Source organism: Octopus bimaculoides, chromosome 25 (assembly GCF_046866305.1).
Source record: "Octopus bimaculoides isolate indiv1 chromosome 25, ASM4686630v1, whole genome shotgun sequence".
Lineage (NCBI taxonomy): Eukaryota > Metazoa > Mollusca > Cephalopoda > Octopoda > Octopodidae > Octopus > Octopus bimaculoides.
In genome coordinates this window covers 14948161-14968521 of record NC_142952.1, presented here as the reverse complement: position 1 = coordinate 14968521, position 20361 = coordinate 14948161, and the positions used below count along the sequence as shown (strand labels likewise).

Genomic DNA, 20361 nt, shown 5'->3' with positions numbered 1-20361 from the left:
CTAGTTTCCCGACAGCTTGAACGAACAGGGCTGGATGCATCGACAGGCTTTGTCCTTAAATCTGGCATGGTACCAGCAGAGATTAGAAACAGTTTGAGCAGAACTAGACGACCGTGGCTTAGAACGGCTTCTGTTTCGAGGACGACGAGAGCTGGCATGTTCTCGCCACAGTGTGTCCTTGCGACGTGTTAGTGCATCGACTCTCTCCAAAATGTTATGTGACGAGACAGGAGACTCTGTAGTAGTAGAGGAAGCTACTATGAGGTCCAAACAGGTATGGTGAGGTGCGGGGTCCACAGTAAACTGTATGATCTTGTCTGCCATGGTGGCTATCTGATCGAGCGAATTGGAGTCGACCGTTGTGGCCAGTATTGAATGGACATTCAGCGGTAGACGAGAGAAAAACAATTTCCTTAGCAAGTGGAGTGTCGCTGAGTTCTCGCAACCGACAAAGAAACTCAGATGGTGTCCTATCTCTCAGGTGTTCATCCTGCATCAGTGTTCGGAATTTACTCTCCGCAGATTGTGTTTTCCGACGGAGAACCTCGGATTTGACGGACGCGTAAGTCGCGTCCAGATGTGGGTCAGTGATGCGATCTTTCACTGAGCGTGCAAGAGGTGAAGGCATTCCACAGTGCAAAAGGTTCAGTTGCTGTTGGTGAGGCACAGCATGGGCGGAAAAATATGCATCTCATTGAGCAAACCAAAGTGTGACGTCACCAGAGTATGCGGGCAAGTTGGGAAGACTCATTGTATGTATGCATGTATATAGGAAGAAAGAGGAACAGAGGGAAAGAGAGAGGAATATAAAAAGAAGAGATAGATACTGACTGGTGGAGAGGACGAGGGAAAGAAAGAAGGAAAGAGAGTCAAATTGTTCCCCAAAGAGTCATTTTGAGATACAGGAATGTGCCAAAAAGTCCCTCTACTAAAAGCACACTCACACACAATATCAATATGTATGTGTACGCCTGGGTGTGCATGTATGTGTCTGTGTGTGTATACTGTGAGCCTATGTATGTCTTTGTGTGTGCGCGTCTTTCTCACTTTTTCTCTCTCTCATCCTCTCTCGGTGCGTAGATACATACCCTTTTATTGCATACACAATAGACACAATAATTCGAATATACTGCTGTGGCGTCCCGGCTGAGATTTGAACCATAGCTCTCACATTTTTCCTGTCTAGAACCACGAAGTAATGTATTTCCATAAAGGGGGAAATGTCGCAATAAAAGTTTCAATGCCAACGTGAATAAAGCTTGACCAATGGACATTAGCAGATCTATTGCTCAGACGGCAAACTGCAAAGGTAGTGTGCAAGTTTCCCTGCTAAACAGTTTGCCCGAAGTTTCTAGAACTTGTAGGCCAACAATAATAACAAGTCAGCCAATTCAAATTTAGGCAGAGCCATCACAGGTTTTTACGGGTCGTGTTGCTTTTACTCCCATTTGCTTAACTTAATGGGCCAGCCATTAGGTGTCTAGGAGAATCGATGTTTCTTGTCTAAGTAAGTTTTCTCTCCCATCCTCTTTCATTTTTCTTATGTAAATACTTATGTCGTACTCGTTAAAAGATACCCACCTTAATACGTAATGTCGAGCAACAATACTAATTATATGCAGTGATTTAAAATCCTTACGCTATTTCCATAATACTATTCAGCAAGTTATATAGAGACGATTCCTGATTCCTAACCGTTAGGTTCATTGAACGTTGTTCCATTAACTTATTGAATGCACATTTTTGATTATAACGATACTGGTTAATAAGTTACTTGAAAACTAATACTTGAAGTAACCATCGCCTACACACGCAGAATACATAACTAACCAACACACGATAACAAAGAGACATACATGAACAATGAAAAAGAAAAAAGGAAAGCAAGAAAGAGAGGAAAATAAAAAGAAAGATAGAAAGAGAGGTGGAAGGAGAGTTTTCTTTCAATAACCAAAACTATGAATGCATTCTTTCTTTTACTCTTATTTGGTGATATGTAAATTCAGAGAGAATTCCTTGTCACGTAAGATTCATTCTACGTCGTTGTGAATGAGTCAAACAACAAAACGAAAACTACACTCCCATTGGGCTAAAATGTAGTGAAAATAAAGGCGGTGTTTATTACGGTCGAAGTGGCTACAGTAGTAAGAATGGTAAGGAGATTATAGAAGTTTGTATCAAAACAGGGTAATATTCGTATATTCTTCAGGCGCAGTCATGACTGAGTGATAAGAAGTTTGCTTCCATCCACATTTGGATTTGGTGGACGGAAATTGAAAGAAGCTTATCGCATCTATCTATCTATCTATCTATCTATCTATCTATCTATCTATCTATCTATCTATCTGTCTGTCTGTATGTCTGTCTATCTGTCTGTCTGTGTTTTGTGTCTGTATTTGTCCCCCACTACCGCTTAACAACCAGTGTTGGTGTGTTTACGTCCCCGTAGTGGGTTTCATCAAAAGAGAAGTATCAATCCTTACAAAAAATAAATACTGGGGTCGATTCGTTCGACTAAAATTCTGCAAGGCAGTGTCCCAGCATGGCCGCAGTCTAATAACTGAAACAAGCAAAAGAGGTACACACACACACGCACACACACACACACACACATAAATACATACATACATACATGCATACATGCATACATATATATGTATATATATATATGTGTGTGTGTGTGTGTGTGTGTGTGTGTGTGTGTGTGTGTATGTGTATAATGTGGAGGCGCAATGGCCCAGTAATTAGGGCAGCGGACTCGCGGTCGGAGGATCGCGGTTTCAATTCCTAGACCGAGCGTTGTGTGTGTTTATTGAGCCAAAACATATAAAGCTCCACAAGGCTCCGGCAGGGGTTGGTGGCGCCCCTTCTTGTACTCTTTCGCCCCAACTTTCTGTCACCCTTTCTTCCTGTTTCTTGAGTAACCCTGCGATGGACTGGCGTCCCGTCCAGCTGGGGGGAAACACATACGCCATAGAAACCGGGAAACCGGGTCCCATGAGCCTGGCTAGGCTTTAAATAAAATAAAAGAAAATATATATAATAAAAAAGTTTCATTCTTCTACGTAATTCTTCTGAAATGTAAAATTCAAAGCTATTTAAAGTTTTAAAAAACACCCACGATTGTCCTCTATGTTGTTTTCAACTATAATAAATAAATGTATTTAAGAAATAAATTATGGGAATCTCAGAAGGTATATGAAACGGATAGGTTTTACGTGGGCACAAACAAGAAAACACAGTGTGTATTGTCGTAGATACGTGAGACAAATCAGATCTACTGTACAATGGTGACTTTAACAGTTATGGCAGTCTCATTCATCAACCAATCTTATCGCTCTCTTGTAATCTAAACATCAGTAACATTCAATTCTGCTGTCAAGTTGTGTCAATATATAAATATATATATATATATACATAAGGCGAGCTGGCAGAAACGTTAGCACGCCGGGCAAAATGCTCACCAGTATTTCGGAGTTCAAATTCCGCCGAGATCGACTTTGCCGTTAATCCTTTTAGGGTCGATAAACTAAGCACCAGTTGCGTACTGGGGTCGATCTAATCGATTGAACTCCTCCTTGCAAATTTCAGGCCATGTACCTAGAGTAGAATATATATATATATATATATATATATATATATATATATATATATATATATATATATATATATATATATACAGGGTGTCCACAAAGTTTGGGTACATGGCGATTAACGCAAAATGCTTAGCGGCATTTCGTCCCCCTTTACGTTCTGAGTTCATAATTCAGCCAAGGTCAACTTTGTCTTTCATCCTTTCGGGGTCGATAAAATAAGTAGCAGTTGAACACTGGAGTCGATGCAATCAACTTATCCCCTGCCAAAATTCGAAATCAATATAAAAACATATATGTATATAAAAAGCGGCGAGCTAACAAAATCGTTACCACGCTGGGCAAAATGCTTAGCAGAATTTCGTCCGTCTTTACATTCTGAGTTCATAATTCAACCAAGGTCAGTTTTGCCTTTCATCCTTTTGGGGTCGATAAAATAAGTACCAGTCGAGAACTGGGGTTGATGTAATCGACTTACCCTTCTCCTGAACTTGCTAGGCTTTTGCCAAAATTTAAATCCAATATATACCGTATTTTAACGTGTACAAGGAACCCCTTTTTTGTCAAAAATTAGGTTTAAAAATATGAGTTTCTTATACATGAATAATATTATAATCCCGTACAAAACCTTTATTCCAAATTTTAAGCCCTCAAAATTAGGGGGTTCCTTATACACGAGGGTTTCTTATACACGTTAAAATACGGTAAATATACAAATATCATACTTTGACCTCATACCAGTTTGCTCGTCTGTACCTTTATTCTCTTATACTTGTTATGACACTCTCTGTATTCTAGCGGGTACGTAAGAATGGTCAGTTTTATTACGCAACAGTGATGTAACTAACCACGACACACAGCTTGAGTTTCGGTGGATATGTGAGAATGACCAATTTCACGTAACAAAGGTGATGTCAGTAGACATAAAATACAATATCAGCATTGTAATGGAAACGTGACACAGATCAATTTTAGTTTACAGTAGTTATGTCACCCGCCATGTCACACTGTATTATAATGGATATCAAGTGAGTCAGATCAGTTTTCTTCTTCAACGAAGAACCATCCATGACACAAAGTCTCTTCTGTGATGGATATGTGAGACACATCAAGTTTACTGTACAATCGTAATGATGGTTTCAAATTTTGGCTCAAGGCCAACAGTTTCAGAGGCGGGAATAAGTTGATTAATCGACCCCGGTACTCAAGTGGTACTTATTTTATTGACCCCCGAAAGGATGAAAGGCAAAATCGACCTCAGCAGAATTTGAACTCAGAACGTAAAGACGGACGAAATCCCACGAAGCATTTTCCTGGTGTGGTAACCATTCTGCCAGCTTGCTGCCTTCTGTACAATTGTACTGTTAACATCCTGTATTGCACTGGATATGAAAAAGAGATAATTTTTGCTGGTGATGACACACTCTATCTTATGGGGGATAAGTGAGAGAGATGCGACCAGCAATGGCACACTGTATTTTCGTGAATATGTGAGACAGATCAACTTTATGTAACAAAGATGATGTTACCAGTCACAACATACAGCCTGTATAGCGTTGAATATGTGAGTCAAAATAGTTTTATTGCACATAAATGGATGCACCCAACCGTGACACATTGCGTGTATTTTCTATCTATCTATCTATCTATCTATCTATCTATCTATCTATCTATCTATCTATCTATCTATCTATCTATCTATCTATCTTGTTTAAAGTTCGTATTTTTTCTGTTGCAATTGTTATAAGTAAATATAATAATTTACTTGATATTAGCTCACTGCTGTTTAGTTTTAAATACATAATATTTTGAAAAGTATTATCTATTGGTACAATTTTGCAATTTGTCTCCATTTCCCTCTCTCTCTTCCTCTTTGTCTCGCTCTCTCATTTCTATGATCGTTCCTCTCCTGACATGCGCATCAAAAGCTATTGTCTGCTCCTACACAACCCTGTTATGCATTTAAACTAATCAGTCTCACACAAGACCGGATTAAGGCCAACTAACGCCCTAAGCGCAGCCCTTATATAATGGCTCTTCCTGGCCCGTCTATGGATTAAGCGATAAGACATAATGAATGCTGAAAGTGAAATAATAGATTAAAACTTGAGTAAGAGAATTTCTAGTAAGCCACTGAACTCTATTAAATATCTTAGAGGCTAGCCGTATGTAAATACAGTTTGCCACGGTAAATAAGGTATTGAGTGAATAGAATATTCCTCGTTATCATTAATTAAGTCATAAGATATGCATACAGTTATAATGTAGAAATCTGAAGGTTTACAGCTATACGGTTTGCAGCAGATACTAAATTCAAATACCACGGGCGATGTTACAACTTCCACCGCAATCTTATATATATATATATATATATATATATATATATATATATATATATATATCTGAATTTTTTCCAACCAGGAATCGGAACCCTGGTCTCATGAGCCATGGGTGACCTAGTGAACTCTAGATCGGAGTTTATCACTAAATACAAACATTTCGACGAGTTTCTATTATCGAACATCGCCCTCTCTGGATTGGGTATAGTCTCACTAGCTTTAGCCTGTCTCCGACGAATTAACTAGGCCAACCACTCTAACGAACCAAAGGGAAACGATTCCTATCTCCCTTCCCCCTTTTTCGTTTCCTCTTTTCATTTACTTCTCTCTCGTTGTTTCATTTACTTACTCTCTCATTCTTGCTCGTTCTTTTTCGCTTTTTCTGAGAAAGTAATCATGTTCTATTTTGAGCCTGAATGATTGCACGATAGTACACGACTCGTCCGACTATTGTAGTATTAGAGCATGAAACTTAGACTAGTTTACTTTCTATTCTGTTGTTTTCTAAAGCAATCTCTTTACTAAAACTAACTGGCGCCTCTCTGATTTTCCTTTTTAAGGAGACCTCCCGCCAATTTCTGTTTAAGTAGTCTACTTATTAATCCGGTCCCGAAAATCTATCTACGCCTGGAAGGACGTGTTCATTTTCCAATAACCAGGTCCTAGTCTAATCGTTTTTCCTAAGTTGACTGTAAAGGTCCCGAATTTATGCTCTGAATAGCCAACGATTTGAAAATGTGGGTAACTTATACTATGCCTGTCTGCTAGCTTAATAAAAACCCTATCTAAGTATGACCTGGATGACCCACTGCAATTTGACCAAGTCTACAGTGGTGTATTTGGGGGATCAAGGCGAAACCTGTCATACAGTTGGAAATGCCTGAGCAAGTTAGCGAGGCTTTTGCACCTCACTCTCCTATCTGCTACTGCTACATAATCTTTGCTTGTGTCTAAGGCCCCTTCCAGTCGCCCACTAACACTAATAAGAGACATGTCCCTAGGAAAGTCTCTAGACGTCTAAAGAAATCTGGCCGTCCAGTTCCTGTTTGGGCATAGTCTGTCACTAATCTAAAGGCTCCCCGCCTTTGATTTCGTTGCTCCTTACGTCTAAGACCACCATCCTACCGACCGGCAAGGAAAACACACACACGCACAAACGGAGAGAGAGCCCCAAAGAGATAGATAGATAGATAGATAGATAGATAGATAGAGAGATAGATAGATAGATAAAGAGATAGATTAAAAGAGAGAGAGAAAATAAGAGTGAGTGAGTGAGGAATCGATTGAAGAAAGCGATTTAATAGAAAACAAATAATTGCTTTTTCAATGTTTTCTTTTTGCAATGGCGCAGTTTTGAAGTGAAGAAATCAAACGTAAAAAAGAAAATGCAGAAAAGAAACCCACAAAAGAAACTTCACCCAGACAAGCAAAAGACAGAAGAAAATATCGTCTGCCCGTGAAGATATGTGGGCTGGAGAAACTAAAATTTATTCAGGTAAAGATTTATTTACGTGACAATATGATATAAATGTGGAGGCCTTTGGCATAAAATTCAGCAAGAATTTCAAACAAATACCACTCGTACAATTTTCCGTTCTTTCTTTTTTCCTTTCTTTCTTTCTTTCTTTCTTTCTTTCTTTCTTTCTTTCTTTCTTTCTTTCTTTCTTTCTTTCTTTCTTTCTTTCTTTCTTTCTTTCTTTCTACATTATTCAGTTGTTTGAAGAAATGAAATAAGCTAATCAATAATAAGGAAAAGAAAAAAAATTATCTGGAATTTGCTTTCTATAAATGTTTGATATTGTGTTGAGGATTTTGTTTTCGAAGCAGAGGATCTCTTAGTAAGACGTGAACCATTTTTTGTTCCTCGTGTTTGCTGCATTTGTTATAAAGACGTAGTTTAAGAATAGAGGTGTGCTGTGTAACAAAGCCGTTGATTAATTCCCTATATATATATATATATATATATATATATATATATATATATATATATATATATATATATATATATATATATATATATATATGGGAGAATATACAAATAATAACAACAGACGAGGACAGGTGGTGTAAATAACAAAAGTATATATTAGTATGACGCTCGGGAATACGGAAAGTCTTTGACGTTTCGAGCTACGCTCTTCAACAGAAAGAATACGGAGACAAGGAGAAAAACACGGAGAAAAAAAATTGAATAGTGTTCAGTCAACGGTCAATCATAATAATGGCCGATCATAACAATGACTGACCGGAAGTTAGAAATTCTTATTTCAGGAGAGCTAAGAAAGGGGGAGATAACAAACGGTGATCGGGAACATATATATATATATATGTTTGAGTTCATGATGACGTATGTGGGTAGGGTATAATTCAGATTTGTTGAATATCCAAGAGACGGAAATTCTTTGTAAGGAAAAAGTGGTATCCATCCCCACCGTGTGTTACGTCCTTTCGTTTATACATTAGGTGTATTATTTCAAAAAGCCTCTAAGGCCGAGCTGACAGAATCGTTAGCACGCTGGGTAAAATGTTCAGTAGCGTTTCGTCTATCTTTACGTTTTGAGTTTAAATTTCGCCAAAATCGACTCTGCCTTTCTTTCTTTCGGGGTCGATAAAATAAGTGCCAGTTGAGCACTGGGATCGAACTAATCAATTTATCGCCTCTCCCAAAGTTGCTGGCCTTGTGCCAAAATTTGAAACCATTATTTCAAGAAGCCTCACTGAGTGGTCTGGAATGCCAAAACAGCGTTCAATAATTTAATTTAGCCTTTTATAGTATTCAGATTACTCTATCAAATGTAATGCTTATTTATTCACGATGTTTTGAATTAATCATGCATTATCTAGTGGATTTGAGATTTCGATGATGTGATTGTTTATTTTTAGAAAGACATTGTAGAGTACGTGTGAGAGGCCGGATCTAGCCAGTTTGAACATAAAACATATGGAATATTTCGGTCGAATATGACTGGTTTCAATGCTAAAGGGTTAAAGCAAGTTCGGAATCCTCGGAGAATTTTATTTAAGTTCTACTAATGATTTCTTAGAACAAGAATTTTGTGACACAAAAGATTTAAAAAGTAACATAGCATAGCAGTCATACATTTAAAACGAAATGAAAAAATCTACCTGTCTTCTGTCTATATACATAAGTGTATTTGTACAAATATATACGTGTGGTATGTACGTATGCAAGTGTGTATGTGTGTGCGATATGTGTATAATCATAAATATGTTTACGTTTATATATATATTACACACACACACGTGCAGACACACGCACACACACACACACACATATACTCACACACACACATACACACTAAGGGAATTCAAAAATTATCCAAAACTTTGTTTAGGTAAGTCACACTGCTTCCAGCGCTCGCGCACTTAGGGTTACATAATCGAGGTTTGAGCTTGATCGCTGCAGTTTTTTTCTTCTTGTGATACAGAGTAAACATGGCCACTCCTCTGGCAGTGTGCACCAAGATAGAACAGAGATCAGTGATCCGCTTTCTCTGGTTTGAAGGTGTGTCAGGGGCTAAAATTCATCTCAGGCTTTTGGTACAATACATGGACAGCGCGGTACCGTTAGGGGTGTGTATGAGTGGATCGAGAAGTTTAAGAATGGCCAGACAAGTGTGAATCACGAAGAGGGGGCAGGATACCCTTTTGGTGAACCGACGAGTGACCATTGACGAGGTGGTATGTTCTCTGCAAAGTAGTCATGGTTCTGAATACGAAGTCATCAACAACAAGCTTCGCTATCATAAGGTTTGTGCGTGATGGGTGCCGAGAGAGCTCCCTGACGCGTATAAGCGCAATCGTGTGGAGATCTGTCAACGCTTACTCGACCGCTACGGCGATGTAGGCGAAGCTTTTTTGGAGAGAAAAGTTGCAAGAGAGGAGACCTGGATCTATCCCATTGAGCCAGAATCCAAAAGGTAGAGTATAGACTGGAGACACCCGGAGTCACCAGCGAAAAAGAAACTCAAGAAGAAATTCAAGACAACCTTCCATAGAAAAAAATGATGCTAATCGCTTTGTGGGACGTAAAAGGGTCTATAATGGAATATAGTGCTCCAATAATTATTGGTATGAATATGAATTCATAGTCTGGATATAGAAGCTGGAGGTTTCGAAGCAGTTGTCCATAGATATCCTCTTTTACTTTGATTTTCAAAGAGATATTTATATCTGCAGGACAGCCGACATCTATGATGGTACATACCTTTGCCCCTCTATCCCAAACAACAATATTCGGCCTGTTATGTTTACATTTGATAGAAGTTTTGATGGGAATATTCCCCCAATATTCCTTGAGTTGATGTTTATGAATGTATTCCATTACAGAAGTTTATTTTAGGACAGTATTTTTTGCGGATGGCATTGTAAATTACTTTAGCAACAACATCGTGCTGCATAGAGAGGTAGTACCGTGACGACATTTTAGGACAGCTGCTAATCACTTGCGTAGTGTCTTCCACAGAAGCATGACATAGCCTACACATGCAGTTGCACCTTGGGATTATAAGAGCGTCACTGTCTCTCTTGTTCACCAGGTACTTTGTGGCAATCTCCTGTTCCTGGATTGCAAACGCATAGCCTTCAAAGTGTGATTTGATGTAGAGGTCTTGTGTCCAAGAGAGGCTGCGCTTCGTGTCAATTCTACTGTTTTCCTTAAGCTTCCGGGCAACATACCCATGCATGGTTTTTTTATGTATGATGTGTGCTTTCCATCCAGGTCTTCTCTGAAGTAAGAGAGCCCAGCTATTTTGGGGCTGTGTAGGAGATCATCAGGGAGTGACAGTTTCTTGAGGAGTTCACTGCCAACTCGTACAATGTTGCTCACTTCACTTTTCAGGACTGCACTAATATATTTGTTTTTGCTGCTGTTGTTTAAAAGTCGCTGCCTGAATGATACCGTACAACATTCGAAGGCCGTCTGCATTGATCTCAGGCCTCTACCACCTTCATTTCTTCTTAGGTAGAGCCTGTCAACATCATTGTTTTTGTGAAAGTTCCCAGTTGTTGTCAGGATTTTGCTGATTTTGATATCTATGGGGTAGATTTCCTCTACAGACCAACCAAGTATCCCAAATATTGGGATCAGCACTGGTACTGAAATTGCATTGTGAGATATTGTTTTGTTGTAATATTCTCGGGTCACTCTATCTTTACTCACAGTGCCTTCATATGATACATTTTCGTCTATGCCTAGGTACTTGTAACGTTCTTTATATGGAATGGGGGAGATAGAGAGTCCGTTGATGCATAGGTTTTGGGGGACTGACTTTCCTCGTTCTATAGCCAAGCATGAACATTTTTTTTGGTCAAATTCCATGCCTATATCAGCTGAAAATGTTGTTATTAATTCCAGTTGGTTTTTGGCATTGTCAACACGTTTAGCATAAATCTTCAGGTCGTCTACAAAGAAATTTTGAGTTACATTGATATTTCTAGTAGATGAAGATCCTAGCGTGTAACCATTTGTTTTCTGCATTAGGAACGATAATAGATTCAGTGCCAAAATGAAAAGAGATACAGAAAGACTATCTCCCTGGAATATTCCCTTTGTAATGCCTATACTATAAGAAACAATTATTCTGTTCTCAGTTGTAAGGCTAAGAATAGTTGTCCATGTCTTTGGGAGTCTCTCTATAGAGACAATTAAGGTAGTAGGTACCTTTGCCAGATGTAGACACTTCAACAGCCAGGAACGAGGGATCGAGTCGAATGCCTTCTTATACCCAAGCCATACCGTCACAAGGTTTCTGCGTTGATTTCTTACTTCAGACAGTACAGCTTTGTTTATTAAAAGTTGTTCGGCACACCCCCACACTCCCTTCTTTCCACCAGCCTGTTCATCAGTCACAATGTTGTTCGGCTCACACTGGTCCTGGAGGAATTGGTTGAGGCAACTTGTGTACAGTTTGTACACAATGTTTAGGCAAGCATTGGGCCTATAGTTTCCTGCTATCTCGGTGATTTCATTTTTGGCAACAAGATTTGTCCTTGTTGTAGCAAGCCAATTTGGTGTATCAGTCTGACCTTCCATAGTCCTTTTGAACATACGTATCAATTGGTTTCTATAAAATGTCAGCTTCTTGTACCAATATCCAACTATTAGGTCCCTTCTAGGTGCCTTCCCATTCTGCAGTTTGCCTACTGCTATAGCGAAGGTTTCTGCATCAATTTTGTATGTTTTACTGTTAGTGTTGGTACAGTATTCTCTCTCAGTTGTATTTAACCATGATGCATTCATGTTGAAATCCTTCTTTTATTATCAAACTTTTGACCAGAATGATTGTAGATCTTCTTGGGAGGGAACTTTTATAATAGTAATGTTTTCCTTCCTCATCTCTCTGTATAATGTTTGTGGATTGGAATCAAACTTGCGATATATATTACACACACAAAGGTCGTCTACAAAGAAATTTTGAGTTACATTGATATTTCTAGCAGATGAAGATCCTAGCGTGTAACCATTTGTTTTCTGCATTAGGAACGATAATAGATTCAGTGCCAAAATGAAAAGAGATACAGAAAGACTATCTCCCTGGAATATTCCCTTTGTAATGCCTATACTATAATTAATACTGGCTCGCTCAAAATTTCGCATACGATAGCGGAGTTTCTCGCTCACTGTCTTGAGTTCATGTTTTAAAGTGATTATCTTTCCCTCAAGAGCTTGGTGTGAAGAGGTGTCATAAAGTTTCATTCATTTTTGTGTAAGGTAGAGTTGGTGAGGTGTAAACTCATTTTTCTCCTTACATTTTATCATTGTAGTTAACCATCCAATATGGCGGCGCACGTTGTTGATGTTTTCTTAAAGTTTTGTTTTCCATCTAAGTTGTTTCCGTTTCCTAATTTCGTTACTTTGTTCACTGTAGATTCCTCCTAGGTGATAAGAGTAATAACGGCTGTATGTATATATGTATGTATGTATGTATGTATGTATGTATGTATGTATGTATGTATGTATGTATGTATGTATGTATATCAATCAGTTTCATTTCTGTATTTCTTGTCCATAGAGAAAGAGCCGGACTCTAACATAGATTCAAGGCTCCTTCATTGGAACTTTTATCAACATCATCTAGGTATTTGTGCATATGTGTGTGTGTGTGTGCAGTATTTGGTGTTAGTGTATGCGCAGATTTGTATGTTTGTTTTATGGATGCGTTTTTATGTCTAGATGTATGCATATGTATTTATGTGCTAAATTTTACATATCTGTATGTATGTATGTATGTATGTATGTATGTATGTATCGTCGGTAGTTCCCATATCTGAAAAAGAAGCACACTCTAAAAGATTAGAGCAATAATATATTTAGGTTTTTATGGCCGGTCAGAGAGTGACCATTGGTCACTCGTTGACCGGCCATAACAAACAACCCTGTAAATACATACATACACACATACATACATATATACACACACACCTGACCTTGATTACCATCAGATGAAAAATGTGTGTGTGTGTGTGTGTGTGTGTGTGTTGAGATAGTTTGTTGCTGAATCATTAGTTGTTGTTGTTGTTTTATTGTATTTCGTTGTTGTAAAGAGTAAAGTGAACATGTTTCAGGAAAGAAGGAGAGCAGAAGGGGAGGAGAGGAAAACGAAGAGAATGATGGAAAGAAGGGGAAGGAGCAGGAGGAGGAGAAGGTGCTGGGGGGGGGGGAACTATTTGGTACTACCACCCACTGTTGACAGGAGCCAGCTTCCTGTCGTACATCATTGTTGTTACCTGGTGGAAAAAGCAGCAGAGGGTTGAGGTGGCGTTGGAGTTCTTGGTGGTGGTGGTGGTGGTGGTGGTGTTGTTTGGTGGTAGTTTGTATTTAGGTAAAGGAGATAGGTGAAGTAAATGTGAGAGAACTGAGGAGTCGGAGAAGCTTTGTGAATGGGTTGGAGGAGGAGGGAGATGGCGGCGGTGGCGGTGATGGTGGTGGTGCTAGTAGATGGACGTAAGGGATAACGCTCAAAGCAGAACAAAGGAGGGGAAAAAACACGTAGGGAGAGGGGAGTGATGATGGTGGTGGTGGTGGTGGTGGTGGTGGTGGCGGCGGCGGTAGTAAGTTTTGTGTCGAGGTTGTAAATCGGTGGTTCTCAACCAGGGTCCATATGACCCTTTGGGGTTCGTATGACCCTTCTGGGGGAGGAGGGGGCATATAAGATTTTGTTGTCAAAACAAAATTTGCAATAAAATTGTTTATACTTCTACAATACACAAAATATTTTAACGATTTTGTGTATTCTTTTATTCTTTTACTTGTTCCAGTCATTTGACTGCGGCCATGCTGGAGCATCGCCTTGAAGGGTCTTAGTCGAAAAAATCAAACCCAGAACTTATTATTTTTATTTATTTTTATTTTTTGTAAAGCTTAATATTTATTCTATCGGTCTCGTTAAGTTACGAGGCTGCAAACACACCAACACCGGTTGTCAAGCGATGATGGCGGGAGTGAGGAGCGGGGCAAAGACAGACACAAAGACACACACACACACCGTTAAGAAAACAAGTGGCGTCCGCCAAATCAGAAAGATCCCACACACACATACTGATTTACTGAAATGTATGTAGCTGAAATGTCGTTACGTTTTCGTTTTGACTCACCTAGGCTTAAATACCCCAATATCGGCTCCACAAGCCTTTTCGTTCCAGCTGGTCACATGACCTCGTAATTAAACGAACCTGTTGTTTGTATTGGTCGGCTTCCAACTGTCCAGTCGTGTTGGCGCAACAGTTCATTTTTCCTTACGCGGGATATTAATCACCAGCTCCTGGGAACCTACTATTCTCTATAAGAACGGCAGTTCTCGACTGCTCTAGGTCTTTGGCACACGCCACTGACCACACACAACTCGTCTCCGGCAACATTGTATCTGTCACCAGCCATTTTCCGCAGGTGTCTTCTCCACCAGACACCTGCTTACATCGTTGCTGAATGAAGACCATACGACCAACAGACCAACGGCTGCCTCTACACACCACCAAGCAGTACGTCAACTGAGTTCTCAAGATCAACAGTCCAGCCTAGCCACGAAGTTCTCTCACACATGTTTGTTGTAACCTGCTGTTATGTTAATTAATGTATGGCAATCATTGTATTTTATAACGAAGAATAAATTGTCGCTTACCAGTTCAGTTTCAATTTCATCTTCGTTATACGTACAGTAAACATGGTACAGACAACAGTTTAGGCCGTCTAAAGCGATGTGTTCTTTGCAGTGCAGAGACCTCACAGGTTTAGGGGTCCAATTCTGATCTATGTATATTGTGGTTTGCTGTCAATAAAAAATACTATGAGGCCCCAGTGCATTGATTTGCTCAGGGGCCTATTAAGCTGCTAAGACGGCTGTGCAGGCAAACGTGCACCAATGGATGAGAACTTGAACCCCAACCTCTCTATCCAGGGCCAGTGCCTCGGTATCGAAAGCTAGCTATACGAACAACCCTTATGGAGTTAATAAGGATTGTTCTCAAACAGATAAACGTTGTTGGGCTTACGTCGTGTATTTTTCATGGAATTCACAACATTCTGGTACAGATTACAGAATCAAGAAAGCAAAACGAATTGCGCCGACTGCTGTTTCGGGACCATCATAACTAAACCGCATTCCATATAAATACACGATGTAAGCCAACAGGTATCTATTCTCTCTCTCTCTCTCTCTCTCTCACATATATATATATGTGTGTGTATATATATATATATATATATATATATAATGTAGACTTACTTGCAAAAAAGGACGTGTGCGTTCAATAATGTAATAATACAAAGAATATATATACATGTATACACACATATATGTACATACTTACATCTACATGTGTATATATATGCATATCAGGGTACAGGACGTTAGAACAATGAACTACAGAATGAACTTCAGAATAGAGACAGCTGATGAAGGGATATTCCAAGTGGCTTTCCGTTCCTATGCGTTCCGTTGTCTGTAGTTCATTGTTCTAACGTCCTGTACCCTGATATGCATATATATACACATGTAGATGTAAGTATGTACATATATGTGTGTATACATGTATATATATTCTTTGTATTTTATATATATATATATATATATATATATATATATAATAAGGACTCATATATATATACATATATATGTTTGTGTGTCTGTGTCTATTCCTTCCAACATCGCTTGACAACCGATGTTGGTGTGTTTATGTCCCCGTAACTTAGCGGTTCAGCCAAACTTCTTACCACTCAACCACGCCTGAAGCTATAAAAATAATACGGAACGCTTCTCGAATTTGCGCTGGGGTCATATTCATCCTAGCGTGCGAGCCACATTTTTCTTCTAAAGAAGACGATGGAGGTGTGACTTATAAGATACCTGTCTGCTATTTCCTGGTGGTCAAAGCAACCGTGCGGAAACTCCTCCGATGGCTCATGGCGTTGGTGGTAGCGGTGATGTTGGTGACGGGAGTGATGGCTGTTGTTGTTGTTGTTGTTGTTGGTGGTGGTGGTGAGGGTAAGGGTGAGAGTAGTGGTGGTGTGGTGGGGGGTGTGGTGTGGTGGGGGTGGATATAATAAACGTGATAGGTGGGAATGGGTGGAAGAAGAAAAAAACAGTAAATCTTTTATCTTCGACTTGTTTCAGCTATTTTAGACTGCGACCATGCTGGGGCACCGCCTTGAAGAATTTTAGCTGAACGAATCGACCCCCCCCCAACACTTATTTATCTTTTTTTTAAGCCTCTCTTTGTTGAATCGCTAAGTTACAGGGACGTAAACACACCAACACCGGTTGTCAAACGTTAAAGAAAACAAGAAAAATGGATAATAAACAAAAAAAAACAACAAAAGTAAATGGAAAATAGAATTTGTTTCACCAACTGCACTTTGTAACCCCATCACCACTACCACCAATACTACGACCACCACTACCACCACTACTACCACCAGCACTACCACCATCAAACGACTACCGTTACAAATACCATCATCACGCCATCACCACCACCATCCACTACCACCATCCACCACCACCACCACCACCACCACCACCACCACTACCACCTCCATTAATTCAGAAACAATCACCACTACCACAACAACCGTTACAACCACGATTGCTACCACCGCCACCACCACCACCACTACCACCACCACTACTACTACTACTACTACTACTACTACAATAATAACCACTCCCTCCACTACCTCCTTCTCCACTATTATAATCACCACCGCTACAACCACCACCGCAGCCTCCACCACCACCCTCCTCCACCACCACCTTATCTATTATTCCTTTTACATATCTTTTCAATATTAAGACAAAAAGAAAGAAAAATAGCGCGTCACTGCCCTCCCCCCTTTCCTTCCAGTCGTCCTACACCTCTGCGTATTGGTTAGACCACTGTCAGGTAAAACGCTGAAGGACGACAGAGGTGGTGGGAGGGTTACCTGTTGTCCACCTGACATTCCCACACACACACCTACACGCATACATTCATACATACTCATGCAGTGATAGATTAAGTAGGTGTAGGTAGGCATGCAAGGTAGCTCTACAGTCAAACACACCTACATATATATACACGTATACACACTCGCGCACACATTCCCACTCTCCCTCTTTCTTTCTTTCTCTCTCTCTCTCTCTCACGCACACCTATACACAGAGAGACGGACAGGTACAGATATATGTAGAAAATGTAAAAATAAAAAAAAAAAGACAAGAAAAAATAATATAACAAAACTAAACAAAATAAAAAGACCCGACCAACCCTGGCCCAGCATAACCGTTTAGGACAAACCTTTCACATTTTTTTTCATATCATATCATACATTCACCTGTCAGGACAGGCCACACAACTTCCTTACTTGCTGTTCAAGTCTGTATTATTAATGTATTTATTCGATAACACGCCAACAGTGTGTAGCAAGGGATTCAGATAAAACAGTCACTTCATCTTCACATCATCATCGTTATTGTAACGACATTTCTCCATTACTTACGCAAAATAATAACAGAAAGTGAAACAGTAAAAATAAATGCGAAGGAAACTTGAGATTGTCTGCGTCGGCAAATTAATGAATTGAGATATTTGACAAAGAAGAGATTAAGTTTGTTGGTGAACAAAAGAAGCGGGCTGACATTTCGGACTTGGCTCATAACTTAATATTGTAAATATGTTATAGACATACAGACAGATCAGCATCAAGGTAAAACTGAAAGTTTTGAATAATTTTATGAAATATATATGTATATATACTCAAACGGTTTTTTAAACAAGGACAGCATAACTTTTGCAGGCAAAGAAATAATTTATTAAAAACCTGTCTCAAATATCTGAATAGCCCTGTTTTTAATTTTTCGTTCTATTTTTATCAAATATTGAATAAGTTAAAAATATATAGTCCACTGTAGCGGAATTTGAACCAAGAACCGTAAATTAAAAGGTCAAAAAGCAAGATATTTCGACGTTGTCATTCTACCAATTTTGCCAATCGACTAAGCTCTAATTTGCGTATATATTGAATCGGATCTACAGAGGGAAAACAGGTAAAAACTAATTACTAAAGAAAAAAAAAAGAAGAGAGGCAAGGAAGAGACAGAAGAAAGAAAAAAGAAGAAAAATAAGTAAAGGATGGCATTTATAAATTTTCCTTCCGAAATATATACCAACATATCATTAACAATGAGAAAGAAAAATGTCAAACTTCGATTTTAGGAAAACTAAAATATATCGAATTTGATTTAGCAAATTCTGAGATTATTTTGCATAAGTATTAGAATATTTAACTATTTATTGACAAAAACACACAACAACAGCAACAAAAACAGAAAGGAACACGCTCAACTTTTTTTGGTCAGGTTGTGATATAGGTCCCAGGCTGTGCTGAACATTACAAAGTTAACTCAAACTCCATCCTTTTATGAAATCACACAAGCACATATACATTACGCCTCATCCATACATACACGTATCTCCTACGTTTAAATAGCAACTTTTTGGAGGTTCGGACTGAAGCGAATTAACTACAGAAAAAGTATAATAAAAATCAAAGAACTTTTTCGAAATTAATATCAGGTGGATCTCGTTAATTAAGGATGGATTTCAATATGTACTACGCTCAGCTTCCAACGGATTATGGACAATATCTTCCTACTTACTTTCCCTCCACTGCTCTCATGCATTATGCTCTCTATTTCGTATTTACTATCGGAATAACAGGTAAGTTATATATTTCTTCTTTTAATCCACCTCTAAGCTTCTCGTTTATATATTACTGTTGTTAACACTATTATTGTCATTAGGGCTATGAGTTGGTAGAATCGTTAGTACGCGGGGGAAAAATGCTTAGCGGTATTTCATCCGTCTGCTGGAGAGGAGATGTCTGTCGGAGTGTACGTTCCAAAAGAGATGGAAGCATGTTGCACAAGTGTTGTGCGTGCAAGGAACCGTGTAAATAGTCAGAAAAAAAAAGGAAAGAAAAAAAAAAGGTGCCAGCGATAGATTGGGGCTTGTGGGGTCGGAGCGTGGCCTGATCATCGCTTCATTTGTGTTGTCTAACGTACTGTTAATATCATTCGATTTTTTATATTTTATATAATTTTTAAAGTCATATTTTATGTAAACCATTCGCATTACTGATCCCAATCAGTTGTTTTGTACCATTCTATGTTTAGCCCCCTGTGGGCAATAAAGAAATTGGTATTTTGTGTGTCTTTATGTACAGTGTTTAAATTCTGCCAAGATCGACTTTGCCTTTCATCCTTTCGAGTCAATGTAATCGACTTACTCCTTACCCGGAAATTGCTGGCCTTGTGCCAAAATCTGAAACCAACATTATTGTTGTTATTAGGGTGGCGAGCTGGCAGAGTCGTTAGCAGGCTGGACGAAATGCTTAGCGGTATTTCGCCCGTCGCTACGTTCTGAGTTCAAATTCCGCCGAAGTCGACTTCGCCTTCCATCCTTTCGGGATCGATAAATTAAGTACCAGTGAAATTCTGGGGTCGATGTAATTGATTAGTCCCCTCCCCCAAAACTTCAGGTCTTGTGCCTATAATAGAAAGGATCGTTAGCACGTCGGACAAAAAGCTTAACATTTCGTCCGAGGTCGACTTTGCCTTTCATTCTTTTGGGGGTGATAAAATAAATACCTGCCGAGTACCGGGGTTGATGAAATTGACTAGCTCCCTCCCACAACATTTCAGGCCTTGTGACTGTAGTTGACAGGTTATTAAGTCGGCGAGTTGGCGGAGTCGTTAGCAATTCGGACATAATGCTTAGCGGCATTTCGTTCATCTTAGAGTTCAAATTCCGCTGTGGTCGACTTTGCCTTGCATCCTTTTGGAGTCAATAAAATAAATACCAGATGAGCAATGGGATCGATGTAATGAACTAGCTCTCTACCGACAAATTATCTGGCTTTGTGCTTATAGTAG

The 20361-nt window shown here is 39.2% G+C and overlaps 1 protein-coding gene and 1 pseudogene across 3 annotated transcripts in view; one reads left to right on the top strand and one right to left on the bottom strand.

Annotated features, from left to right (window-relative positions):
- LOC149131100 (uncharacterized) lies at window positions 1-751 on the bottom strand (annotated as a pseudogene).
- A 6532-nt stretch (window positions 752-7283) lies between these two features.
- Window positions 7284-20361, top strand: part of LOC106882399 (uncharacterized) — an 87407-nt gene continuing 74329 nt past the window's right edge. For 2 of the 3 annotated variants that reach the window (XM_089342067.1, XM_089342065.1), the window contains exon 1: window positions 17743-19147. In XM_089342067.1, coding sequence (XP_089198193.1) covers window positions 19024-19147 — 124 coding nt within the window. In that variant the 5' untranslated portion in view covers window positions 17743-19023. Of the gene's footprint in view, window positions 7428-17742; window positions 19148-20361 lie in introns of those variants that run through there. The other variant, XM_089342066.1, reaches the window with a different exon arrangement.